The following is a 23,775-nucleotide window of genomic DNA, read 5'->3' on the forward strand; positions in this document are numbered from 1 at the left end:
GATTATGATGTAGAGTATAGGAGACATTTGAAGGCTAGACCTAATGAAAGCCATAGGGTGAGGGTTAAATGTAAAAATAACAAGTGTAAATGGTTGTTATATGCTAAACTTGACAGAGATTCAGGTGATTTTATGGTGAGGGACTACCAACTTGTTCACAAGTGTATTCCCTTAAACAAGAACAAGATGTGTAATTCTAAGTTAATAGCTAGAAAGTTAAAGGATATAATTATTTCACAACCTTACATAAGGATCTAGGAAATTCAAAATTTGGTAAGAGACAAGTTGGGTCTTTATGTTGGTCAGATTGTTTGTTACAGGGCTAAACATAGGGTTATGATAGAAAATATGGGTGATTGGAATTAGGAATTTTTCAGATTATGTGACTATGCAGATATGATATTTAGGATTAATAATAGTTATCAATTATTCATTTTACTCTCAATAAAAATTGTTTTACTATCACATAAATTTATACTAACTTATTTGGCAAAATATATCAAATGACCCTTAAACTATATCCAAAGTGTTGATATCACACTTAAACTATACAAGCGACTTATTACACACCCCAACATCATAGAAATGAATTTAATACCACCTTAGAAGCCGATGTGGCATAAAAATAAATTATATTTAAATAATAGGAGAGTGAAGTAGTTAATTTTTTTTTTTAATAAAAACTGATTTTATTTTCATGTCCTGCTTCTCTATTTCATCACCACCAACCCTCTTCTCATCCACCTTCACGCCACACCCAACCCCCAGCCCCAAACCCCTCTTCTTCATCATTTAACCACCACTATACCGCCCCCCTCTTCTGCTCCACCTTCACGCCACCCTCAAACCCTTCGTCTACCTACCTAAAACGAGACAGTAGGTAGAGAAAATACAAGAAAGATTCTTTTTCTCTTGATGTGGAAGATTAAAAGAGTGAAGATTTATAGTTAAGAGATAATTGTGGAGAGTATTTATAACAGTGAATAATGGACTTGCAGGTGTTCATAAAAATAAAAAAAATAAAAAAAGAGCTTGCAGCTCACTGAATCCAGCGCCGCCGCCGGCGGAGGAATAATTGGCCAAACGCCAAATTTTCAACGCAAATTAGAGCCTAATCCACCCACAAGCACAACCGGTGGTGAATAAAACTGAATTTTATTGCAAAAGGGGAACAAAATTGAAGATGGTAGTGATGTAATTTTGGTGGTGAATTTAGTTGCGGATCTTGAATTTATGGTGATTGTTTGCAATTTCTTATAGTGGCAGTAGTTGTGAAGCGATTTAATGGTTGATTTGGTTGTGGGTGGTGAAATTTGTGATTAATTTTTTTATTTTGTGGTGGTGGGTTTGATGGTAGGTTTGACCGTGGTGATGGATATGGTGGTGGTGAAATTGATTGTGGTGGTAGTGGCGGATATGTGGTGGTGGTGAAATGGGTAGTGACAAATTTGGTGGCGGCGGATATGGTGGTTCTAGTGAAATGGGGTGGTCAGATGGTGTAATGATGGAGAAGATGTAATTATGGGAGGGTTTTATGATTAATTAGGAATTAATTAATGTAAATATAATTAATAAAAAAATCAAATGAATAAATAAAAGGAAAATAACATAAAATTAAAATTTAAAAGATATCCAACGTGTCGTTGACGTGTCATTAATGTGGCAGCAAGTGTGTCACACTTCCCTTTATGCAAGTGATTATATGTGTATCAAGGTGGTATTAAATCCACTTTTTATATGATTAAGGGGGTAATAGATCGCCGTTAACTTGACTTTCAGGTATCGTTTGAGATGCATTTGATGTATTTTGCCAACTTATTTTAAAATCACAAATTTCAATGAAGAACCCATGTTCATCATGACAAGGTGGGTTCCTCAAATATTTGCTTGATGTGCCAACATCTAAATGGGATGAAAATGCCTAACTAAAAAGAGTTAGAAATAGGATACAGTTGTAAAATATTTTGTTAATAAAAATTTCCGAGGTCTATATACATCTTGTCACTGCAAATTTATCTTCTAATGTATAATAAAACAAAATAACATTATTCATGTTGGGTTTTGGGGAAGGCCAGGCTACCCCACTAGTAGTACGTAATAAAGAGGAAGTGTCTTTTTTAAATTTCTGAGCTTCATGGCAATTATTTCAGTACCCTCCACAGAGTTTAAAGGAACAAAACCAGCTTTCTTGAGCTTAAAAGACCCTTTGTCTCTTAACGCACTGAAGCCAAAAGCATGGAGGAGATATCATATGTGAGCCGGCAAGAAGCTATAGAAATTGATCACGTATTGATGGGTCCTCTTGGTTTTACTCTGGACCAGCTTATGGTTTGTCTTCTGAAAATTTGGTTTATTACTTGTTAAATTTCTGTACTACTTATCCCTAAATTGGGTTTACTTGTTTATGAGTTCAGGAATTGGCAGGCTTGAGTGTTGCCTCTGCAATTGGAGAGGTAAGTGCTCTCGTAGCATACTGAGTATAATGTATTCTTCCACTTGTATCACTAGACCCCATGCCAACTCTCCATCAATTTTCAACTCTGGCACTAGTGGGATAATATTTTAGTATTGAAACATTCTTTACATGGTTGTTGGATATAGGAAACCCTCTGCTCGTGCTATTACCTGTGATAAATTATCTTTGTTGGATAGTGAATATAATTTGTCATCTAGAGTTCATGTAGTCATTGACTCTACAACCTTTTTTATAAAACTAGATGACCCTAACCGTTTTAAAATGTTAATCCATTTATCACCTAATTGAATGAAAATCATATGTGTGCCTAGCAATAGCATTCAAAATTTTTGAAATTCTTTAAAGTGAAACCTTTTTATACAAAGTTCGGAAGACGATTATTTCAAAGATGTAATGGTTCATACTTTTATCAAATCATACATGAGAGTGCCAAGGAATATATATAGATCATACCGTGCTCGGATTTCGAATCATAGGATTTTCCTAAAGGTTCGTAATCTAGCCTATCCAAACTAAGGCATGCCAAAAGAAGGAAGGTGGGAGCTTTACATACCTCGAACGCCCTCCAAGCTAGCCGATATAAAGTTAATCCCAATCTACGCCTCGGGCTCCCCAAGACCTACAATATGCCAACGAATATCCAATATTAACCATAGGCACTTAAGCAATTTATTTATTCCAAACTAACTCTAAATTCTACAGAAAATTCGGCAGCATTTCCCCTATAAATAGGCCAACCCGAGAATTTAACTCGCTCAAAATCAACAACAACAACCACAATAACCAACCTAGTAACATCGATAATCAATTCGAAAGGCAAAACAACATTAGTAGCTCTCTTTTACACCATTCGACAACTTTCCAAATATTCAATTCAACGGCTTACATTCAAGCCGCAATATCGCTCACACATTTAATTATTAACCCAAATCCTTACCAACAATATTCAAGGGCATTCTAAACAATTCACATAATATTTCCAACAATCCAACAATTTGCTCCAAAAGTGACCGAAAACAGCCCCCTAAACCGTGAGCAGCCCCCTTTTCACATTCCTCATTTTCACGTCATGTTTTGTATCACAATCCACAATATATCGATGTCATTTTCACAAATATACGACTTACATCAAACGCACAATAAGACTCAAATCAGCCCACAAAATCTCAACATCAATCTTGAGCTATTAATTGCTCATTTCCAACTAGAATTCATAACGACAACAATTAAAACGTTAAGCGATACTAATGCGATCTTCGACATATTATATGACCCACATTCGTCCACACTACACATATACATATGTTGATGGTCCTCATAAATAAATATTACATTAAGTGCACCAATTCTCCAAATCAGTCCGCACATTTACCATATCAATTTTGGGACATTAAACTCTCATTTCCAACATAAAAGTCATCACAAGAACCATTTCGACGCTAAGCGATATTAATTCATTCTTTGCTACAAATTGGAGGCTATATACACGGCTACATACCCACCTATATACATACATCGATAGTTCTCATTCATTTCTTCACCCTACAACAATCAACATACTAAATAGAGTTAATTCTTCACTTAGTCACAACACCCATTTACACAACTTCACACACCATACACGACCCAACTTCCAACATACTACATTTCATGATTTTTCATCCATATTGACATACTATAATATGCATACAACATTTATAACTCAAAAACAAGATTAGAACTCACCTTTCTTCTTCAATCCACCAATAGGCTAGGGTTTGCAAATCTCTTAAATGAAAGACTTGATCACTCCAAAAATGCTTCCAAGTTACTTAGGGACCTCTAATTAGTGGGTTTGTATCAAGGAAATATTTTTGGAGAGGCTAAAAATGATCCTTGCTTTTCCATGGTGCTAGCCGAGAGCCTCCATGGCTTGTCTCTCTCTTTTTTTTTTTTTTTTTTAAGTGTTGAATGGTAAGAAGATGACTTAAGGTCATCTTTTTAAGTCCCACAAAATATCTATTTTGTCTTTGGCCCACACAATGTGTTGGACCAATTAAAATTGGTCACACAATGTGTGGGACCAATTCCACTATACACGGCCACCATGGCATTTTTGCACAACATTTTTAATTCCAATTTTATGAATTGTGGTCCTAATTTTTCCTAAGTGTTCAATACCAACAATTTCATATATAACTTATATCTCAAAATAAAATCAAATGGTCAAAAGTCCCGACTTCAATTCCCGGAATAGTCTTGGCCTTAATTTATCATAGTTAATCCGAGTTGTCCCAATGTATAAAAATACGGAACGTAACATTCTTTGTCTCTACTAGTTAGTTGGAAAAATCACCAAGTCCCTTAAGATCGAAAAAATTTAATTGACAAAAAAATTTAAGACGTAAAACAAAAAATCACCAAGTCCCTTAACCATCTCGATATTAGCAAGATGTAAAATAAAAAATCCAAAAAAATTTAAGACGTAAAACAAAAAATCACCAAGTCCCTTAACCATCTCGATATTAGCAAGATGTAAAATAAAAAATCCATGTCCATAGCTCTTACGAGGATTAAAAACAGTAATGAAACAATAAAACATAGGTAAATTTAAATATTAATATAATGATCCCTAAATAATTTCATTGTAGAAAGTAGAAAGTAGAAAGAAATAATATTGTCACAAACAAATTGCAAGCACTTAATAAAATATTATAGTGAAGCTAACCTGATGCGGCAATCGGTATAAGGAACGACAAGAACTTATATTCTAATTTGAAAAGTAGGCAGTCAACATAATAAAATTCTAATTGATAAAAGAACTTTTAAGGGTAAGACTTATGAGTTCTTTTAGGGTTTTAACATTTAAGGCCAAAAACTTTCTAATGAATTATGCTCACTAGTCACTGCCCTTTGTTTAAGTTATTTACCAGTTATTTAGGATTTAAAGGTAACAAAGTAAGTGAGGCTGCATGGGTTTGACATCACGAACTTGCCCGCGCAATGGGAGCGTCTAACCAACAGGCCAGCGTGCAACTTTGTGTAGATGCAGTGTCACTTTATTATTTTTACCTTCTAATTTTGTTCTATTTATTTTTTATATATGTATATCTACTAAAAAAATTCCACAAAGCAGTGTCACTTGAAATCTTTCGGGCCAACATAAATCCGCCCCTGCCGAGGGGGTTCTGAACCCCCTCCGGCAAAAAATTACATTGTTTATACATGATTAAAATTATTTTTTGTGTATATTAGTAGATGTTGAATCTCATTTGACTTCTTTGTGTGTTTACTTTTCCATATTTTGAACCCCCTGTGAAATTCTGGCTCCACCACTGCCCTGGTGCCTAGTCTTAAAGCCATGGTTAGAGATTATTAGTTTGTAAGAGGGTTAGTTGAAGAAGAAATTGACATCAAAGCGATTAATCTAGAAAGAAATTGGAATCGGTGATAAGTGAAGCCTTGACAAGAAAGGCAGAAATATGTTAAGTGTATAAACAAATATGTTAAGCTTCTTTATTTCATTGACAAGGTTAAATGCATGTCATCTCTCCAGGTCTATAGTTCAAGTGAATATACTCGCGTGCTTGTTATATGTGGTCCTGGAAACAATGGCGGGGATGGTCTTGTAGCTGCTCGACACTTGCATCACTTTGGTTATAATCCCTCCATTTGTTATCCAAAACGGTCCAATGAATTTCTTTTTGTTAGTTTGGTTACCCAGGTAAAGGATATGACATGAAATTCTTGAACCTCAATACTTCTAGTTTATTTGAGGTGTTAATGGATGTGAGAATTTTTGTAGCTTGAATCACTGTCAGTTCCATTCTTGCCGGTGGAAGATTTATCCTTGCAGCTTTCAAGTGACTTTGATATTATAGTGGATGCAATTTTTGGATTCTCATTCCAGGGTAATACTTCCTCCCTCAGTTTCTATTAGACCTTCACATTAGTTTTTTTGTTTTTGATTGAACAGAATTTCCATTAATCAAAAAATGAATCATTACAAAACCAGGCATCTGCAGACCAGTTGCCTCTCAAATTCAAAACTACATTTGGGAACCTATACTAATAACATATAAGAGGGCTAGTTCCTATAAACATCATCTATACACCAACTCCTACAGCAACAAAACAGTAAATACATCTATGGAAAACAATTGAAATTATGCAAAGTAGTCTGCCAAGCAGCTATATTCCTGCTTCTGATGTGGATGTGCCATGCAATCTCCCTACAAATCTTCACAGCATCACATCTTCCATTCTGAAATCGATGGAGTTCCTCTCCTGACAAATAGAATATATCATCATAGCAAATGTGCAGCTTGTAATAGAGGCCAGTCCATTTTTCCTTTTAGTCATCTTGCATATCCATTCCAGTTCCTCCTGCCAGGTGCCAACAGCTCTACCAAAACCAAGTCAGATTAACAGTCTAGTCCATATGTTGTTGGTATAAGAACAGGTGTTCAAAAGTTTCCACACCCCTTGTACAGAAAACACAAATCCATAGGAACATCATTACCAAATTTCTTTAATCTATCTACTGTAGTCAGTCTTTGATGAGCAGCTAAACACAAGTTGAATTTGAATCTGGGGTGAATTTGAAGGCCAATACTTCTATTGAAAGCTATATAAACTAATGTTGTATGCCAAACTTGTTAGTCTTATTCTTTGCTTAAGTTGGTTTTAACCACTCTTTATCCACCATAAGTGTGTGTATGCAGCATTGGATGTAATTTGCTGTTATTGAGGACTTTGACCATTATCCTCACTTAATAGTGTGATTCTTCTTTACTTAGGGACCTTGTATGCTTCCTCTCCTTTTCCTTTTCTTTTAATTATTTAGGATTGTTTCATAGATAGAGTACTCAGTACAGACAACCCAAGGCCACCGTTTGATAGTCTCATTAGAAGGCTGGTCTCCATAAGAAACCAGCAACAGACACATGAGAAACCAGCTGTTGTTATATCTGTGGACATACCTTCCGGTTGGCATGTGGAAGAGGGAGACGTCTGTGGTGAAGGCATTGAACCTGATATGCTGGTATGCAGTTGTTAAGTACTCACATTCTATTGTTATCATGCGTTTGTCTCATTGATACCTCTGCTTTTCCTTTGAGAATCAAGTCAAATACCTAAAGAAAATGTTGGACATTCACTGTGTAGGTCTCTTTGACTGCTCCAAAATTGTGTGCCAAAATGTTTTGTGGCCCACATCATTTTTTAGGTGGAAGATTTGTTCCACAATCCATCATAGACAAATTCAAGCTAAAACTTCCATCATATCCTGGCACTTCAATGTGTGTTAGAATTGGAAACCTTCCCAATTTATCAGCACAGAAGGGAATATTTGCAGCTTCTGCATCTCTTGAGGTGGAGGAAGATCCTATTGATCAGGTTGAGTTTGAATGAAAAGTAGAAGCTTAACATCTATTATATCTGGATCTTTGACTCCCTTGTGGTGATTTTGTCGCAAATTTATCACATAATCCAGAAATGTATGCACACTTCTTTTCTTAAAGCAATGCAGTATATTTATATTTGTGGCAATAAAAGCCCCATTGTGATTGTAGTTTCAAAAGTGGCTTGGTGATGCATTGGCAGCTGGCGTCAAAGAACCCCATTATATGGTCCTATCAACATCTTGTAAAGATGCAAAACCGTAAGCCTTTCTAGCTTCAAGTTTCTCGTCTTTAAATGGTCCGCAAGTTGGTATAACAGTGATTTTTTGCCTGATATTGACTATATGGTATTTCTTCTTCCCAGTTCATCGCGAATGATATCATTGGAAGGAGTAAAGGAAGATGGTTTTGTCTGGTGAGCTCCTTAATTATTTCTGAAGTGTATATAGTCTATTTAATGACATCCTTCTTGTTTCTCCAGGCACACCAACTATGGGAGTCGCAAGGCTCGTGAAATTTCTGAAAATCCTCATGCGTCACTTCTCTTTTACTGGGGTCCTTTGAAGTGCCAGGTTAAAAATGATTCCACCTTTCGCACTTTCCTGCATTTTGAGAGAGCACTTATATCTAGTGACATTGTGTTATATTGGTGTGACTATTAACAATTTAGCGTAGATGAAAATGTCAAGTGACAGCTGTAGCAATCCTGTCCTGGATATGCAGTCAATTACTTGAGGGTGACCTGCAGGATTGTGTTAGGATAGATGAGTTGCTGAAGAGATGTGAACTACTATCATTGATGCTGGACAATATTTCTTTGCTAGAAATTTGTTACTTACAGTTCCCTTGTTAGAATCCAAGGTTCAGTTTCCCTGTGATAAAAATTAAATGTAAAGAAGAGACAGAAAGAGGAAGTATCATGATTACTGTGCGTACTCCCTTAAAACCTCAAATAGTCAGTTTCTTAATCATAATTGCATTCACTCTGAGATATAATTAAATAATTGACTACATAATGCACTTACTTTTAGATAATTGTTCTTGCTGGCTTCATTACTAATTCATTTGTAGGTAAGAGTGGAGGGATTTGTGGAGCAAGTTTCTGATGAGGAATCTGATCAATACTTCTCTAGTCTTCCTCGAGATACGCAGATTAGACCAATAGTTAGCAAGCAGGTTCGTCTAGTATTTTCAGCAACAGATTTTCTAGATTTCAATATTTTTGTGTTTCTATATACGTGCATCAATAGCTAGTCTTCAATATCTTCTGCAAGTTCAGAGCACACTGATTCATGAACGAGAGGGTCTCCATCAACAATATAAAGAATTAGAGGAGAAGTACCATGACAGGTCAGTAATTTCACATATTTCTGACATTCTTTCTTTGCTTGTCCTAATCTGTAACTAGCTCGCTTTGGTTTCAATATTCCATCTATGCCTAGTGGAAATATTCTATTGATTGGGATACTATTAAAAATGCATCAGTTGTCTGATTGCAATCCCATGCCTAGAATTAGTGGATATTTTTAGATAAAATTCTTCAAAAGTTGCAATCTTCTCCTTGTCCGACATGTAAAAGACATACCTTTTGTGTGTACTGTTAAGTCCCACATCGGTGGAATGAGAACCATTTGGACTCATTATATGGACTTGGGCAATCCTCCCCTCATAAGCTAGCTTTTGGGTTGAGTTAGGTATTGTCCATTTCTTAACATGGTATCAGAGCCAGGCCCATCCCAATTCATGATTTTACCAATGTTGATCCCTCATATTAAATTGTCCATGCTCTAGATGTCCAGCCCTGGGCGTGAGGCAGGGTGTTAGGTCCCACATCGGTGGGATGAGGACCATTTGGACTCATTGTAATATTGTATGGACTTGGCAATCCTCCCCTCATAAGCTAGTTTTTGGATTGAGTTAGGCCATGATCCATTTCTTAACATGTACATTCTTGGAAAAATGTCTGAGCAAGACCTGTTGATTACAACCTAATCATACTTCCTTTTCCTTTCTCAAAAAAAAAAAAAAAAAGTTTGTGGTTGTCTTGATTCAAGTGAACCTCAAAGCAATCCTTTTTTCCCTAACATGCAGGACTTCAATACCAAGACCCAAGCACTGGGGTGGCTACAGGCTTATTCCAGAGTTTTTTGAGTTTTGGCAGGGAGAGGAATCTCAAGTGCACCTCAAGTATATCCAAACCCATCTTTCTTTAATTTCATCATGATAGATTCCACAGGACCTATCAAATTGATCTCTGTTTAAATTCAATTAATCTGGAACCTGGACTAATATTGATTGGGTCAAATTTGGGTCATGAATGGGAAAACACTTTGACATACCTCTTTTTAAGTGTTTCATATATGGGTATTTGTAGTGTTTTTAAAGCTAGTTTGAAACCTCTGTCCAGAGAGTTAAAAGAACAGATTTCCAGCATCAGTAGTATAAAAAGAGAACAGAATCATACGAGTGTAAATGGAGCAGTCCTTTACCAGTAAAGATTCCCTATAATATTTCCCACCAACTCGACGGAGGAGAACTAAAGTTATTTTTCAACGGATTTACCTTGATAATTGGAGCTGGAACGATTCCTGATATTAATTGCTGTTCACTTATGCATTTAAGCGTGCTGTCATTAACAGATTACGGTACTATGCGGAGGTGATTGATGGAAGAAGAGTATGGAGAATTCATAGATTGGTCCCACAATTAGCAGAATCAGCATCTTCTTCATGACTTGCCATCTCTTTGAACTTAGCAAAAATGCATCAGTGCACGACAGGAGTTAAGCGAATTAGATCTTTTCTTTTCCTGTTTCCCCTTCTGATTAGATCTCTTTGTAAATATCTTTGTGCTGATGTGCATAGTATGTTCCTTCTACTTCTATCACAGATGAAGATTGTCTTTTGTTTCCTTTTCCTGTTCAGGTCATTAAGATTGATGTTAAAAATGGCTCTCTATGTCTGTTCCTCCTGACATGCTTGATGATGCATACTTCAGAGTGGGGTGTGAGAGGATAGGATGTACACTTCGAGTGAAAATGGAAAATGTTTGGGTCATTAATTATACCTCATTTCTGCATTATAGCAATCTTCAAAGGGAAGGGTCAAAAATTCCCTTTTACTTTGGGGAAATGGTTAAAAATATACTTCATTACAAATTTGGGTTAAAAATTCCCTTTCCGTTATTAAATTCAAATATACCACTGTTTTAACGGAAATTTCCAAAATAACCCGATGTCATTTTAAAACTCACTTCATTTAAACTCAACCCAGTTAAATAAAAAACCCATAATGGGTTACCCACTCCTATGTCTAGTGGTTCCAAATGTAAGACTCATGAATAAATTGGTCATATGGGTTCTTTATATAGTTGAGTTGCATTTAAAAATGAAATCATATTATTTTGGGGTATTTGGGGATATTCATTAAGGCAAGAGTATATTTAAAAACTTCAATGAAGGGAGGGATATTTTTCACTCAAATTTGTAATGGAAGATATTTTTAGTCCTTTCCCAAAAATAGAGAGGCATTTTTGACCCTTTACCCATCTTCAAATATTCTTTCCTTGCATCCTTCATAAATTCTCCCCAATGCAACCATTCCAGAACGCTCAACATCACTTCAACTATTTCTTCATCATAGAACCTGTTATTGTAGTGTCCAACGGACGGTTCATAATTGACAGATTAAGTCAAACATTGCCGAATTGAAAAGGATTTTGAGTTAGATAGGTTCCAAATTGAGCTGAGCAACAAGCTGATTTGATGACATTTGGCAAAGGAATAGAATAATAGTTTGTTCTTAGGTAAAAGAGAAGGTAATTAGGGGTCTGTGGACGAAGCTTTTGTCTAACTGACTGAACCGATTAGCGTTTCTAATAAGTTGACCTGCGTAGCCCAAAATTAACCAATTTGCATCAAAATGGTTGGGAACTTTTGGGGGTATGCACATCAATGAGAATAGCCCTAGATTTATTACTCGTATAACAACTCTGTTATGCCAAAAAGCATTTGAATCCTTTCAAGAATATTAACCGAAATGGTAACGAAAAATGTACATTCAAGTAGCCTTGACGCAACAAGAATGTTGCATTCAACGATGTCTAGTTTGTGAAGGCTGTTATCTTAAATATCCTGTTCTTATCAAGAAATAGCACATCAGGACATCAGCTGAATTGGGTTCTTCCCAGCAACTTCCAAGTACCATGATTTCCATGCTTCCACATAATGTGCAAAGAGATCTTTCAGTGCTGAAACATAACAGGCAAACCAACTTGCTAATAAGCTCAAGAACATCAAATAAGCCGGGATAACAAGAATAATTTCTCTACTATTTGATAATATGCCCGCACAGATAAGAATGTTATAAACTGGAAACCATTATTTGTCTGAGCCAAGATATTGACTGCATACTAAAAAAAGTTAATTTCACATCATATCAAAAGCTGATGGTTAAAGAACATAGTAAACGCGTCTACATCAGTGCAAGTACCAGTCAGCAGAGTAATTTGAGACTAACCAAATATATTAGTATAACTGAATTCGCTGTTTCAGTGCACTAGAAAAAAAAAAATGATTAAACATAATAATCCAAGTACCCCTGGTAGATCACACAGTCAAGGGCCTATGCACACTGTTTCTCATAGTAACTTCAGAACTATATGTGGCATTCCTAAGAAAAGGGAAGGACATTCAGCACCCAAAATAAAAATGGCACTACAGGGTTTAGTCCAGGAAAATTATAAAAACTTCTTAACGAGGGTAGACCATAGATCAGTAGACACGACATCTCATTTCTAATTTGGTCTGTCTTCTGACATTTGAAATCTTCTAAATGATAATCAATTAAAATCATAAAATGGAGAGGATCAAATTTAAAGCAAAATGAAACTCATCATATACCTTGGTTGTGATATTGAGGACGGTAACTGGAGGCTAGACTTTCCCAATCATGAACCCTTTTCATTCTGTCAGTCTCAGAAACTTCAGACTGAGATACGGTTGGAGGAGCAAATGGACCAAAGTGGTAACTCTTTTTGCTTGCTGTTAAACCAGGTTCCTGTTTAGGAACGTGAATATCATTTTCCAGGTTCTCACATTTCACTTCAGTTAGCAATTGTTTCCTAGTTGCTTCATCTGAAATACCATCCATAGTTAGAGCCACTCTGCTCCTCTTGATAGTTGTATTAGTAAGCTCAGTCCCAAATACCCTCTTCTTGGACTCATTAGCACAAAGACCATCAACTGATTTATCTTCTGATCTTTCTCTCAGCCCCAACCATCTAAAAGCAGGTTTTCTTGTCTCTGGGTGATGGGTCTACAAGTCATGTGGGCAGCAATATTAGTAACTAGAGTTTCTTATACAAAACTTAACCTAGATAAGACTTGAATTTTTTCTGCTTAGATATTTTTTTCTTCCTGATGAATAAACACTCGAGGATAATTAATTACCTTTTCGATAAATTTCATCGAAGACAAAACATTTGCAATATCATACAACCTCCTAACTTTAGCTGCATAGATAAGAAAAAAAACATTAATTGAAGGATCATAGATAGGCAAAACAGTGGTGTTAAAAAGAAACTAACAGTTTGTGCACCTATGTAGTTCAGACAGTGGCGGAGCCAGGAGTGTCACGAAGGGTGTTCAAATTTTGGATAAGTAAAATTTTTTGTGAGTGGGTGCAAAAAAAAAAAAAAAAAAAATTCAAATCATACTACATAATATAGTAAAAAAAAAATGAATGGGTGCACCAAAAATTTTAAAATTAAAACTATGCAATATTTAGCTTAATGAGCATTAAAAATAACCAAAAATTTATTCATATTTTATTTAACATGATTTGAACTGACTAAGCAATAAAAGAGATAAGATAATTGAGTCTAGATTCAAACCATTTTTAATTAGCTTCAAGCTCTTGCGATAGCAACGAGACATGGTGAATAGAGAGCAAAACAAAAAGAGGGTTCTTTTTAACTTTCTTTGTGGAGCCGTTTTTGCTTTCGATTTCCACAAAAGCTGTAGAGAGATTTTACAATTTACTTATTAAGTAACTCTTTAATTAAACAATTACTTTTAAGTTTTGTTTAAGAAAATTGATGAAAGAAAAAGAAAGTCAAAGACATCTGGAATCCACTTGAAAACTGGTATTTTAGCTTTTTAAAAAGAAAAGGCTGGATATGGGGTTTGTACTTGATACTGATGTTACTTTTTTAAAAATGTAAACTAGGGCCACATAGCTCATAAGGCTATAAGTCGATATAGTCAATGTATATTATCTACCGAGAATCAAACCTACAAAATGTTAACAAAATGGCAATTGCTGAGAATGAACCCAGGCGCAGTTGCTGCTAAGCTATTAGCTGAACCCTTCCGCCGCTGAGCTACCTCGCCAAGTTGTATGAAGGGTGTTCAGAACATAATATATCACGATATACCGCAGCATTCTATCTATATACGCAGTATTATTTTCCGATTAAGGTGTTCATCTGAACACCCTTGGAGCACTGTAGCTCCGCCCCTGAGTTCAGATTACTACTGAGCAAGAAAAAAAGGTGAGGACTTTTTACTTCTTGTCATTGCAGGAGGCCTTCCATCTCCTAACAATATCTTTGCTGCCTCATCAAGGCAAATCATATCAACCTGAATTGAATCACCTCAAAGAATTAGGATCTGTAAAAAGCAAATTCAGAAACAAGTAATCGATAGTTGAAACTTTTTGCTTACAGTGGTGCAGAGGAAGAGCTTGACAAAATTCTGTGTAAGTAGTCCCAATGATTTTTCTCTCCTGTTTTCTGCTAAAACATATCCCAATCTCTCAAAAAATAATCCCCAAAAAGGCTGTATTTTTTTTTTTAATTCAAAATAATTGAATGGCATTTACAATTACCACTTAAAAGATGTTTAAAAAAACATACCAGATTTGCAAGGCGCTGCAGAGTTGAAACCAGAATTGGGGTTTAGTTTATCGGTCTCACATGAAGCAATTGGGTTGGAGTCTCTATCATCCTCATCATCATCTGAACCCTGAGGTTATATGGAGCAAAAAGAAAGGAAAATATATCATCTCTCTAGACATAGAGCTAAACCGCGCAATAGTCAAAAAATGTGAACTGTCAATAACTTACCTTGATAGAGCTAGATCCATCAAATCCACTGCCATTCTCCTTTAGACCCTCTTCCTATTCCAATTATTAATCGGTTACGAGAAAAAATTAGCAAGCCTAAAAAAATGGCACTGCATTACAGAAACAAGATAAAAGTTTAAACTTTAAACTAGTGTGTTTACCTTCAACTGTTGCAAAGTCCTCGGAATTGCTCCAAACCCTTTCCATGAATACCTATTCTTAGCCTTCCTAGCAAGAACCTGAATTAACAAAAACACAGAACTATAAGATTTTAAATTAAAAACAAATTGAATCTTTTAATTCAAGAATCGAAAATTATTACAAAGTTCTAATTAATAGATCTTACACCAATGCTTTCCAGTACATTGACAATATCATAGATCCGCCGTCTTTCAACCCCTATACAAAACAAAACCTTAAAGTAAGTATCAAGAAAAATATCAAACAATTCAAAACTCAAAAACAAAGATAAGGATCATATCCGTACCCAATCTACGAGCAGCATCATCAAGCCCTATAGTTTCCACATCATCCCGATTGTACAAGCTCAAAAAACTGCACCCAATTCACAAAAACAAGAAAAGAATTAGCAAATCTTCAGATTTATACAACAACTACATATCCAGTATAACCCCACAAGTGCGGTCTGGGGAGAGTACGATGTACGCAGACCTTACCCTACCCTTGTGGGGTAGAGAGGTTGTTATAGACAATTTTTTCATACTCAAAATCAAATTTACAAATATCAATTTAGATGCATAAAAGGAGAGAAATTACATACTTAGAGCATAGGAGACCGAGTGACTTCTGTTTACGACAATAAGTAGGTCTAGAATCTTTAGAAGGATCTGAAGCTAAGGCCATATTTATTTTTCTTTGACGAAGCAAATTCAAATTGTGTATAGCCAAGTTGTTTAAGAGTAAAAAAGAGAGACAAGTTTTTAAGGGAGAAATTGGAGGCTAATAGAGAAGAAGGAGCCGTTAAGAAAGGGGTGTTGTTGACTTTGGCGGGGTGGAAATAAGGCATTGGAGGGTTTTTGAAAGTTTGAATTTCAGATTCTACAGCGGGAATTTGATTTCTTATTTTCTAGAGAGGCGCGCTTGTAATATATGAATTGACGGTTTTGACCTAGCTACTGTTTCTGTTGTCTGCGTGCTTATAGGAGGTTATATTTGGAAATTCGTTGGGAACAGGGAAATGAGGAATCTGATGATAACCAACCACATGCATAATCACGTTGTTAGATTTGCTTTTTTGGCGCTGTTTGTTTTGAGTACAGTAATATTTTAAATGAGGTACCTTACGGATCATTTCTCTTTCCATATTGAAGTATTCTATTCTATTGAGGAAAAATAGAAAAGGTTGTTTGCGCGCCAAAGCACTGGAATTTTGATTAGTTTTGGTCACAAAATTAGTACAATGTTTAGACACATTAGAAAAAAATATTTTTTATAAGTTTACTTGGGTGAGGTCTATTTAAGTTTAAAATGATTTTTGACGTTAGAATAGGAAATTTTTGGCCAGTTTTCACTGGAAAATGGCTAAAAGACTTTTTTTATGAAAATTAAGAGATGTTATGATTAGAAAAAGAGATATGCACTTTTTTGAAAAGATCGGGCTCGGAATTATTGGAAGAATTCTTAACGTCGGAAGAACAAGTTCTTTCTTTGACCTTCCCGCGAGTTTCTTCTAGTTTGTGGGGAGTATATAGAAGTCTGATTTGGTATTTGGATATTTTTAGACACCAAAATCCCCCTAAACTATTGTCGATTTGCTAGTTTCATGCCTAAAATATTAGGTGTTCACAAAACCCTCTGAACTGTATTGTTCTCGTATTAGAATACTTCCCAAGTGTCATGTCGGCATAAAGTGATTTTAATCTCTAAAAAACGTGTGAAGACTAAGAAATTATTTTTCTAATAATTCCAACATGTATAGTCTAAAAAATTATTTTTCTGATAATTCATTATTATTAATTGTATTTTTCTTATAAATTTCTTATTTCTTATAACTCTCTTCTCTTTTTATTTCTTTTTTCATCTTTTTTTATTTCGATGAATTCATCGTTGTTCTTCATCTTTTTCATCGTTAGCTTACTACAAACTTGCTTCTTCAAGTTCATTTAGTTCTCTTCACAAATCCGGCAATCATTGAGAAATTAAGTCATCATTTTGAGGGGAAAAAAAACAATAAAGAGAGAAAAAGAATATGTCGAAATCAATCCTTCACAATGAAATTAAAGTGAGTGAACCAGTGAAATCAAGCATCTTTGGTAGGACACATGTGAAAAAGAATCACTCTTGATTTTTACTCTGAGTTGAAATCAGGGCAAAAGATAAAATTTAGATTTGATCGTAATTATGATTTTTTTTTCTTTTTAAAATATTAGAGCTAAAATTAGGGTAGTGAAAATTAATTCCAAGTGCTAGGAAAAAGAAATTCCACGCGTACTGCCACATGACAGATTTAAAACGCACTTTTGGAGAGTGAAACTCACGCAACATATCATTTTCCTCCGGGAGTATTATAATACAAGAAAAAATATAATTCAGGGGGTTTAGATACATATAAACTCGCAAAATGGTGATTGTTTAAGTCTTTTTTTAATGGTTTAATTATCTCTTAGAAAAAATAGGTTTCTAACTTTTCTGCAATAATACTATAAGTTTGATGACCTTGTGTAATTGAGCCCTAAATTGACACATATATTCATATTAACAACTTATCATCTTGTCAAAATTATAAAAAGACAAAGGTGCACATGTTAACTTGAAATTGTAGTGAAAGTCTCTCCAACAGTGGCGGATGTAGATAGAGCCGAGGGGGTTCATCCGAACCCCCTTCGGCGAAAAATTACACTGTATATATAAGGTGAAAATTATTTTTTATGTATATATAGTAGACGTTGAACCCCCTTAGCTTCTTCATTTATGGCTTCTTTATATTTTTGAACCCCCTTGACATAAATCCTGGCTCCGCCACTGCTCTCCAACTCAATTAATATCAACAAGATGTCAGTGACCGCTTAGGCTTCATCAATTCATATTTTGCATGTACTGAAATAGAAATTTGGCGTAAAAATCTAAAAATTAGAAAAACCGACCGACAAGCATAAATTAAAAAAAGAAGATGCCCAAGTATGGCTGGTTAAACGTTACATTAATAATACACGAAATAATAATGTGTAATCAACCTATTACTTATCGGTTAATTACAAGCCATAAAATCTAGACAGAAAAAACAAAGAAATTAACAAGTACGTAGTGGCAATCCACACAAACAATCGTTGTTTGAGAAAGATGAAGCTCCGAGGTGGTCTAATGGAGAACCTGTTGGAATTGGACCGCAAAGATGATTATTGCTCAAATCCAAATGGCCAATATACTTAGTTGAAGATAATGATTTTGGAATGGAACCTCTAAGGTTGTTGTACGATAAATCAAGATGGGTAAAATATGTTTTTGGGCCAAAAACATCCGGTATTAATCCTTCTAATGAATTTCGACTCAAGTTGAGAATGTTTAAACCCGAGCTGCTAAGCAGACTGTTAGGGATTGAACCTGAAATCTGGTTACTGTCTAAATTAAGAGTGGAAAGAACAGGCATATACCCAAGCTCAGCAGGGATTGAACCGGTTATTTGGTTCATTGATAAATCTAGATCGGCTAACCTGTTTATTTTGGCTATCGAACATGGGATTGAACCTGTCAGTTGGTTCCTGTTTAATAATGCTCGACTCATCATACTAAGTTTTCCAAGATCAGACGGAAGTTGGCCTGTAAGTTTGTTGTTGCTGAGGTCAAGGTGCATTAACTTTCCAAGGTTGACAAGGGACGGAGGAATCGAACCGGATATCTGATTGTCAGCAAGGTTTAGGACAGTGAGTTTGCTCAGTTGACCAATGTTAGCTGGAATCGGGCCAGTGAGTTTGTTTCCAATGAGGTCAAGGATACGGAGATTGGGTAAGGAGGTGAGACAAGCTGGAATGTCACCAGCAATGGCTTTCCAGTCAGCAACGACGAGGGTGGTTAGCTTGTCGAGTTTGCAAAGGGAAGAAGAGAGTGAACCGGTCATGTAACCAGACCGGCCAGCTTTCTCGAAGATAGGGTCCTCAGACTCACCTCGGAGGATTATGTCAGAGACCCGTTGAGTAGTTGGGTCAGAACTAATGCCGTACCAGGCTAGAGAGCAGTTGTTGCCAGTCCATGTGTTGAAGATGCCTAAGTATGGCTCGTTAAGAGCTGCCTTCAAGTCGAGTAACGCTGCTCTGTCCCCGGGATGACACGCATTTATAACTGGAAATGCCATGGCCACTACCATCAGAACCACCACAATTGCTCCCGTGCCCAGTCCCATATTTAAGTGTAGTATGATGATTCTCTTCTCCTTGTCCCTGTATTTATCTGGGTTTGCAAGCTGTATAAATTTACTACTACTATATTTCTGTACGTATTAACAGTGCTTCTTTTTTCTGTGATGTGATATGCAATAAGAGAATCGTTCTTTCAACCTCTGTTTCCTTTCATCGTCTTTTCAATTGAACATTTAATTAATAGGACTACTGGGACAAGCATTATATTGTAGTGTCCACGTGATGGGTCAGTAACTCTGTAGTCTGTACTCTTTCATAACTGATGGTAGGTGGGACCAAATTTATAGCAGCAATAGTACGCCATACCTATAATTACAGCAGCAATAGTATTGCCATACTAAATTAATGTAGCCAGAGAAGCAATACCGTGATTAACAAATTAATGAACCTAAAAGACTGCTGAATGGGCTTGTGATGCACCAAGCGACTTCATTCCTCAAGGTAGGTTTCGGATTCATATAAATATCAAATACTAACATGTTGGCTAGGAAAATGCTTTTAAATGTAATGCTTATCGTAGTCATTGTATGTCATTCGCTCTCAGCTGCAGGCAAGAAGATATTAATCAACTGAATGTAAAAGAATATCTGCAAAAATCAACATTGAAGACTAGAAACCTAAAGTCCAGTAGACTAATCAATCTATTATTAGCATGGATGATTAAATTTCTCCATGTAACAGGCAAATTAAACAAAAGGAAGCTTTATAGAGGAATTAAAAAAAAAAAAAATCACAGCAAACATTATTAGTAGTATAATGATGTTCTTTTGACACTTTTTTAAGTTTTATGTCCTCCACTTCAAGTCTTAAGGCCCCGTTTGGACATGATTTGAAACCATGGTTTGAAAACATGGTTTCAAACCATGTTTAGATATGCAATTTGGATATTTTAAGTTGTATTTTCTCTTATACACATAAAAACACCACAAATTGTGAAAATTATAAAAACATTCTCAATTCTTATACAATCTTACCAAATGAGCAAGTCATAGTTCATAACAAAATTAGTACACTACTAAAAGGTCTTTCTGAAAAATACAACATCAATTAATCAAACTTTTGTTCAATAAAAACGAAAATTTAACTTGAATAGTAATGTAACTACTCTTTAATATAATCCTCCCACATAAATTAAAGGTTGGTAGACATAAATAAAGGTTGGTGGAAGTTAATGAGATTGGTAAATGATTGATGAGGGTAACTGTTAAAAATATCTACCAACTTATGGGTCTTTTTTTACAAAATATAAACTTATGGGTTAAATTTTATGTTAAAAAAGTTGAAACCTTGAGTGAAAACGCATGTCCAAACGCTAGTTTGGGGTCATGATTTCAAACCATGGTTTGAAAACGCATGGCCAAACACTTACTTATACACTTGCAAGTGTGAAAATTATCATTTTTTAACTCGTCAATCTCGCATATTCCCGGTTATCCTTCCTCTCCATTTTTCACTTACTAGTGTTCGAAGGAGGTAGTAACACAGAAGGTCACCCAACTATGGGTAATGATCTCCCACAGGCATTTTTTTTGTTTTGTAACAACAAAGTCACCCAACTTTCTCTCTATCACATCAAAAGTCACCCAATAAGCATTTGACCAATAAACTACGACATGACATTTAATTTACTCCATATGGATTTTTTTTTTTTTTTGCTCGGTCCACATGACAAAAAGACCCAACCCGACCTAAACTCAAATTAACCCTATTCTCTCTTAATTAAAAAAAATAGAGAAAAATTGGCCCATCATTTTCCTAAAATCGTATCGTCTTCTTTTTCCTTCTTTCAGGCGAAGTCCCATGTAATGTGTTTGTACTTCCATATTAGCTTCAAACTGCAGCTATTTAGGAAATATATATACTAATATATACGTAAACAAAGATACCAATAACAAAACAAGGTTTTTAATATACCTTCCATAACAAAATAACACGCAGTTTGCAACTGTTCTCTACATAGCAATTGTCAAATGCTTTTTTTTTTTTTTTTTAAATAAATAAATAAAAGGACTTATATTAAAGCGAGCTTACTTAAAACCAGAGGCCTCTCTCAGTATTACATTTACATTAGAACTAGTATGAGAGTGCACCATACTACTGCTTCTAAGTTCACTACAACAAAGCCTACAGGATACATTAATGCTACGGTCCGGATGATTACAAAAACTAATTAAGAGAGTGAAACTCCATCTTATAATTAAGAGAATAGGGTTATTTTAGGTTTGGGTTTGGGTCGCGTCGGGTCTTTTTGCCATGTGAACTGAGGAAAAAAAAAGTCTATGTGGAGTAAATTAAATGACATCATATTTTATTGGCCACATATTTATTGGGCGACGTTTGATGTAATATAGGGAAAGTTGGGTGACTTTGTTGTTACAAAATAAAGAAACATGACTTTGGGAGATCATTACTCATAGTTGGGTGACCTTCTGTGTTACTACCTCGTGTTGGAAGTCAGGTTTCTGAAAAGTACTAGCAAGCTTTATCACCATCCATCCATGAGCAGAATCAGTCCAATTCTGCTGTTGGCATTAGTAATTATTGCTATTGTGTTCTATGTCTGTGGTCTTCTGATTAGGTATTGTATAAAGATGCCTCTTTTATCATCTCTTTCTCAATCCAATAGATTCGGAGAATCATCTAGCTAGTCCCTAAGCTCTCCAAAGGCAGCTTCAGCAGCTCTTTCGCCAGCATGATTCTGGTTTAAACCAAAGTATTAGTGATACTCTCTGCCTGTGTTTTTTTACAAGGATATTAGGGGTCTGAAGGAGCCATTTGATTGTGCTATTTGTTTATTTGAATTTTCGGAACATGACAAGCTCAGATTGCTCCCATTGTGTAGCCATGCTTTTCACATCCATTGTATAGACACATGGCTCCTATCAAACTCAACTTGCCCTTTATGTAGAGGTATAATTACTTCTGGTATTTCTGAGAAAAATCCCTTATTAAGCCCTATTGAAACAAGAGAACAATTGAGTTTCCATTTGGAAGATGGAAATGCAAGCATACAAAAGCCAGACAATGTTGGAGATCAATGAGAGTTTTCTCAGTTAGATTAGGTAAGTTCAAAAGCCTAAATGAAGGAAATGAAAATCATTAACACAAAAGTCAAGGGGAAATCAACAGTTGCAATTTTGATGGAAGGAGATGTTTCTCAATGGGTTCATTTCAATATGTGGTTGCTGATCCAGAGTTGCAGATACCTTTGCCTAATGTGAAGATTTTCAAAGCTAAGTGTGAGAAGTACACAATTCTTGGGGATACTACAGAAGGATCAATGCTAGGACCCAAGGAGAGAGTTTCTCTCTTTCAAAGATTTGGCTTTGGTCCAAGAAACTCAAATTCTCAACTTATTCAGAAACATATATTGGGGGACCATCTCTTAATCTTGATATTCCAATGACTAACAGAACACAATTTGTGTAAACATGTAGTGCAAAATTTGTATTGCTTTAACATAGTTCTGAGATCGACATCAATTCCCACGTGATCCTCTTCTGTTCCCCCCCCCCCCCCCCCCCCCCCCTTTTTTTTTTTTGTTTGGCTCAACTATAATTGTAGCTACAGCTTTCGCAGGAATTGTGGATGATGCATTAATTTCCGCCCCTTTTGTGGCAAGCTATATGCCTGGTGTGTTTTACTAAATCAGAAGATGGTGTGACATTTAGCAGACGTTTGGACATGATTTGGTTAAATTTTTTAGAATCCGCGACTTAAATAGCACAAAAAAAAAAAACATAAGTAGTATTCACGCACGAAATTCATGCGTGAAAGGACCAAACTCCAAAAATGTAGTTTTGGCCTTTTACGCACAAATTTTGTGCGTGAATGGGGTATCCAATTTTGTGCCTGAATGGGGGGGCATCAAAAAAAGAACGGAAAAGGGCCAAAATTACCCCTGAACTTTGAAAAATAGTTCATTTATACCCTTCGTTATACTTTAGGGTCAATTATACCCTTACAGTTATACTATGGGGTCAATTATACCCTTATGACTAACGACTGCCACGTGGCATCATCCCAACCCTTCAAAATTATTTTACCCTCAAATAATTTTTTACCCACTAAAATAACTCAACAATTTTTTTTCCAGCAAAAATAATACGAAATTATTTTTATTTTTTTTCCTGGAAAAAATATCCGTATTATTTTTGCTCGAAAAAAAAAAATCGGGTCGGGTTGAGTTATTTTAGTGGGTAAAAAATTATTTGAGGGTAAAATAATTTTGAAGGGTTGGGATGATGCCACGTGGCAGCCGTTAGTCCTAAGGGTATAATTGACCCCATAGTATAACTGTAAGGGTATAATTGGCCCTAAAGTATAACGAAGGGTATAAATGAACTATTTTTCAAAGTTCAGGGGTAATTTTGACCCATTTCCGAAAAAAGAACACGCACAAATTTTGTGCGTTAATGGT

General features: G+C 35.6%; 3 protein-coding genes and 1 pseudogene across 5 annotated transcripts; 2 read left to right on the forward strand and 2 right to left on the reverse strand.

Annotated features, from left to right (window-relative positions):
- The first annotated feature begins 2,098 nt into the window (after positions 1-2,098).
- Positions 2,099-10,767, forward strand: LOC132632764 (pyridoxine/pyridoxamine 5'-phosphate oxidase 1, chloroplastic-like). 2 transcript variants are annotated; one of them, XM_060348830.1, is made up of 13 exons: positions 2,099-2,328; positions 2,415-2,453; positions 6,012-6,179; positions 6,261-6,366; positions 7,315-7,499; positions 7,622-7,852; positions 8,029-8,117; positions 8,222-8,272; positions 8,339-8,429; positions 8,929-9,033; positions 9,137-9,207; positions 9,949-10,044; positions 10,497-10,767. In XM_060348830.1, the coding sequence occupies exons 1-13, from the start codon at positions 2,236-2,238 to the stop codon at positions 10,588-10,590; spliced, it is 1,419 nt and encodes a 472-aa protein (XP_060204813.1). In that variant the 5' UTR covers positions 2,099-2,235; the 3' UTR covers positions 10,591-10,767. The 2 variants fall into 2 exon arrangements, with proteins under 2 accessions (XP_060204813.1, XP_060204814.1); XM_060348831.1 differs by having other exon boundaries at positions 7,333-7,499.
- Positions 10,768-11,806: 1,039 nt separating this feature from the next.
- LOC132632765 (E2F transcription factor-like E2FE) lies at positions 11,807-16,000 on the reverse strand. Of its 2 annotated transcripts, none has more exons than XM_060348832.1 (11): positions 15,764-16,000; positions 15,470-15,537; positions 15,329-15,381; positions 15,144-15,221; positions 14,983-15,036; positions 14,773-14,881; positions 14,582-14,652; positions 14,425-14,497; positions 13,307-13,368; positions 12,758-13,172; positions 11,807-12,105 (listed from the first exon to the last, which is right to left on the reverse strand). In XM_060348832.1, exons 1-11 carry the CDS (start codon positions 15,844-15,846, stop codon positions 12,014-12,016), a joined length of 1,158 nt encoding a protein of 385 aa, XP_060204815.1. In that variant the 5' UTR covers positions 15,847-16,000; the 3' UTR covers positions 11,807-12,013. The 2 variants fall into 2 exon arrangements, with proteins under 2 accessions (XP_060204815.1, XP_060204817.1); XM_060348834.1 differs by having other exon boundaries at positions 14,582-14,649; positions 15,764-15,998.
- Positions 16,001-18,123: 2,123 nt separating this feature from the next.
- Positions 18,124-19,534, reverse strand: LOC132632766 (DNA damage-repair/toleration protein DRT100-like). The gene has a single exon (XM_060348835.1). It carries the CDS (start codon positions 19,337-19,339, stop codon positions 18,233-18,235), a length of 1,107 nt encoding a protein of 368 aa, XP_060204818.1. The 5' UTR covers positions 19,340-19,534; the 3' UTR covers positions 18,124-18,232.
- A 2,273-nt stretch (positions 19,535-21,807) lies between these two features.
- Positions 21,808-22,839, forward strand: LOC132634244 (RING-H2 finger protein ATL46-like; annotated as a pseudogene).
- Positions 22,840-23,775: the final 936 nt, after the last annotated feature.

This window comes from Lycium barbarum, chromosome 3 (assembly GCF_019175385.1).
Source record: "Lycium barbarum isolate Lr01 chromosome 3, ASM1917538v2, whole genome shotgun sequence".
NCBI lineage: Eukaryota > Viridiplantae > Streptophyta > Magnoliopsida > Solanales > Solanaceae > Lycium > Lycium barbarum.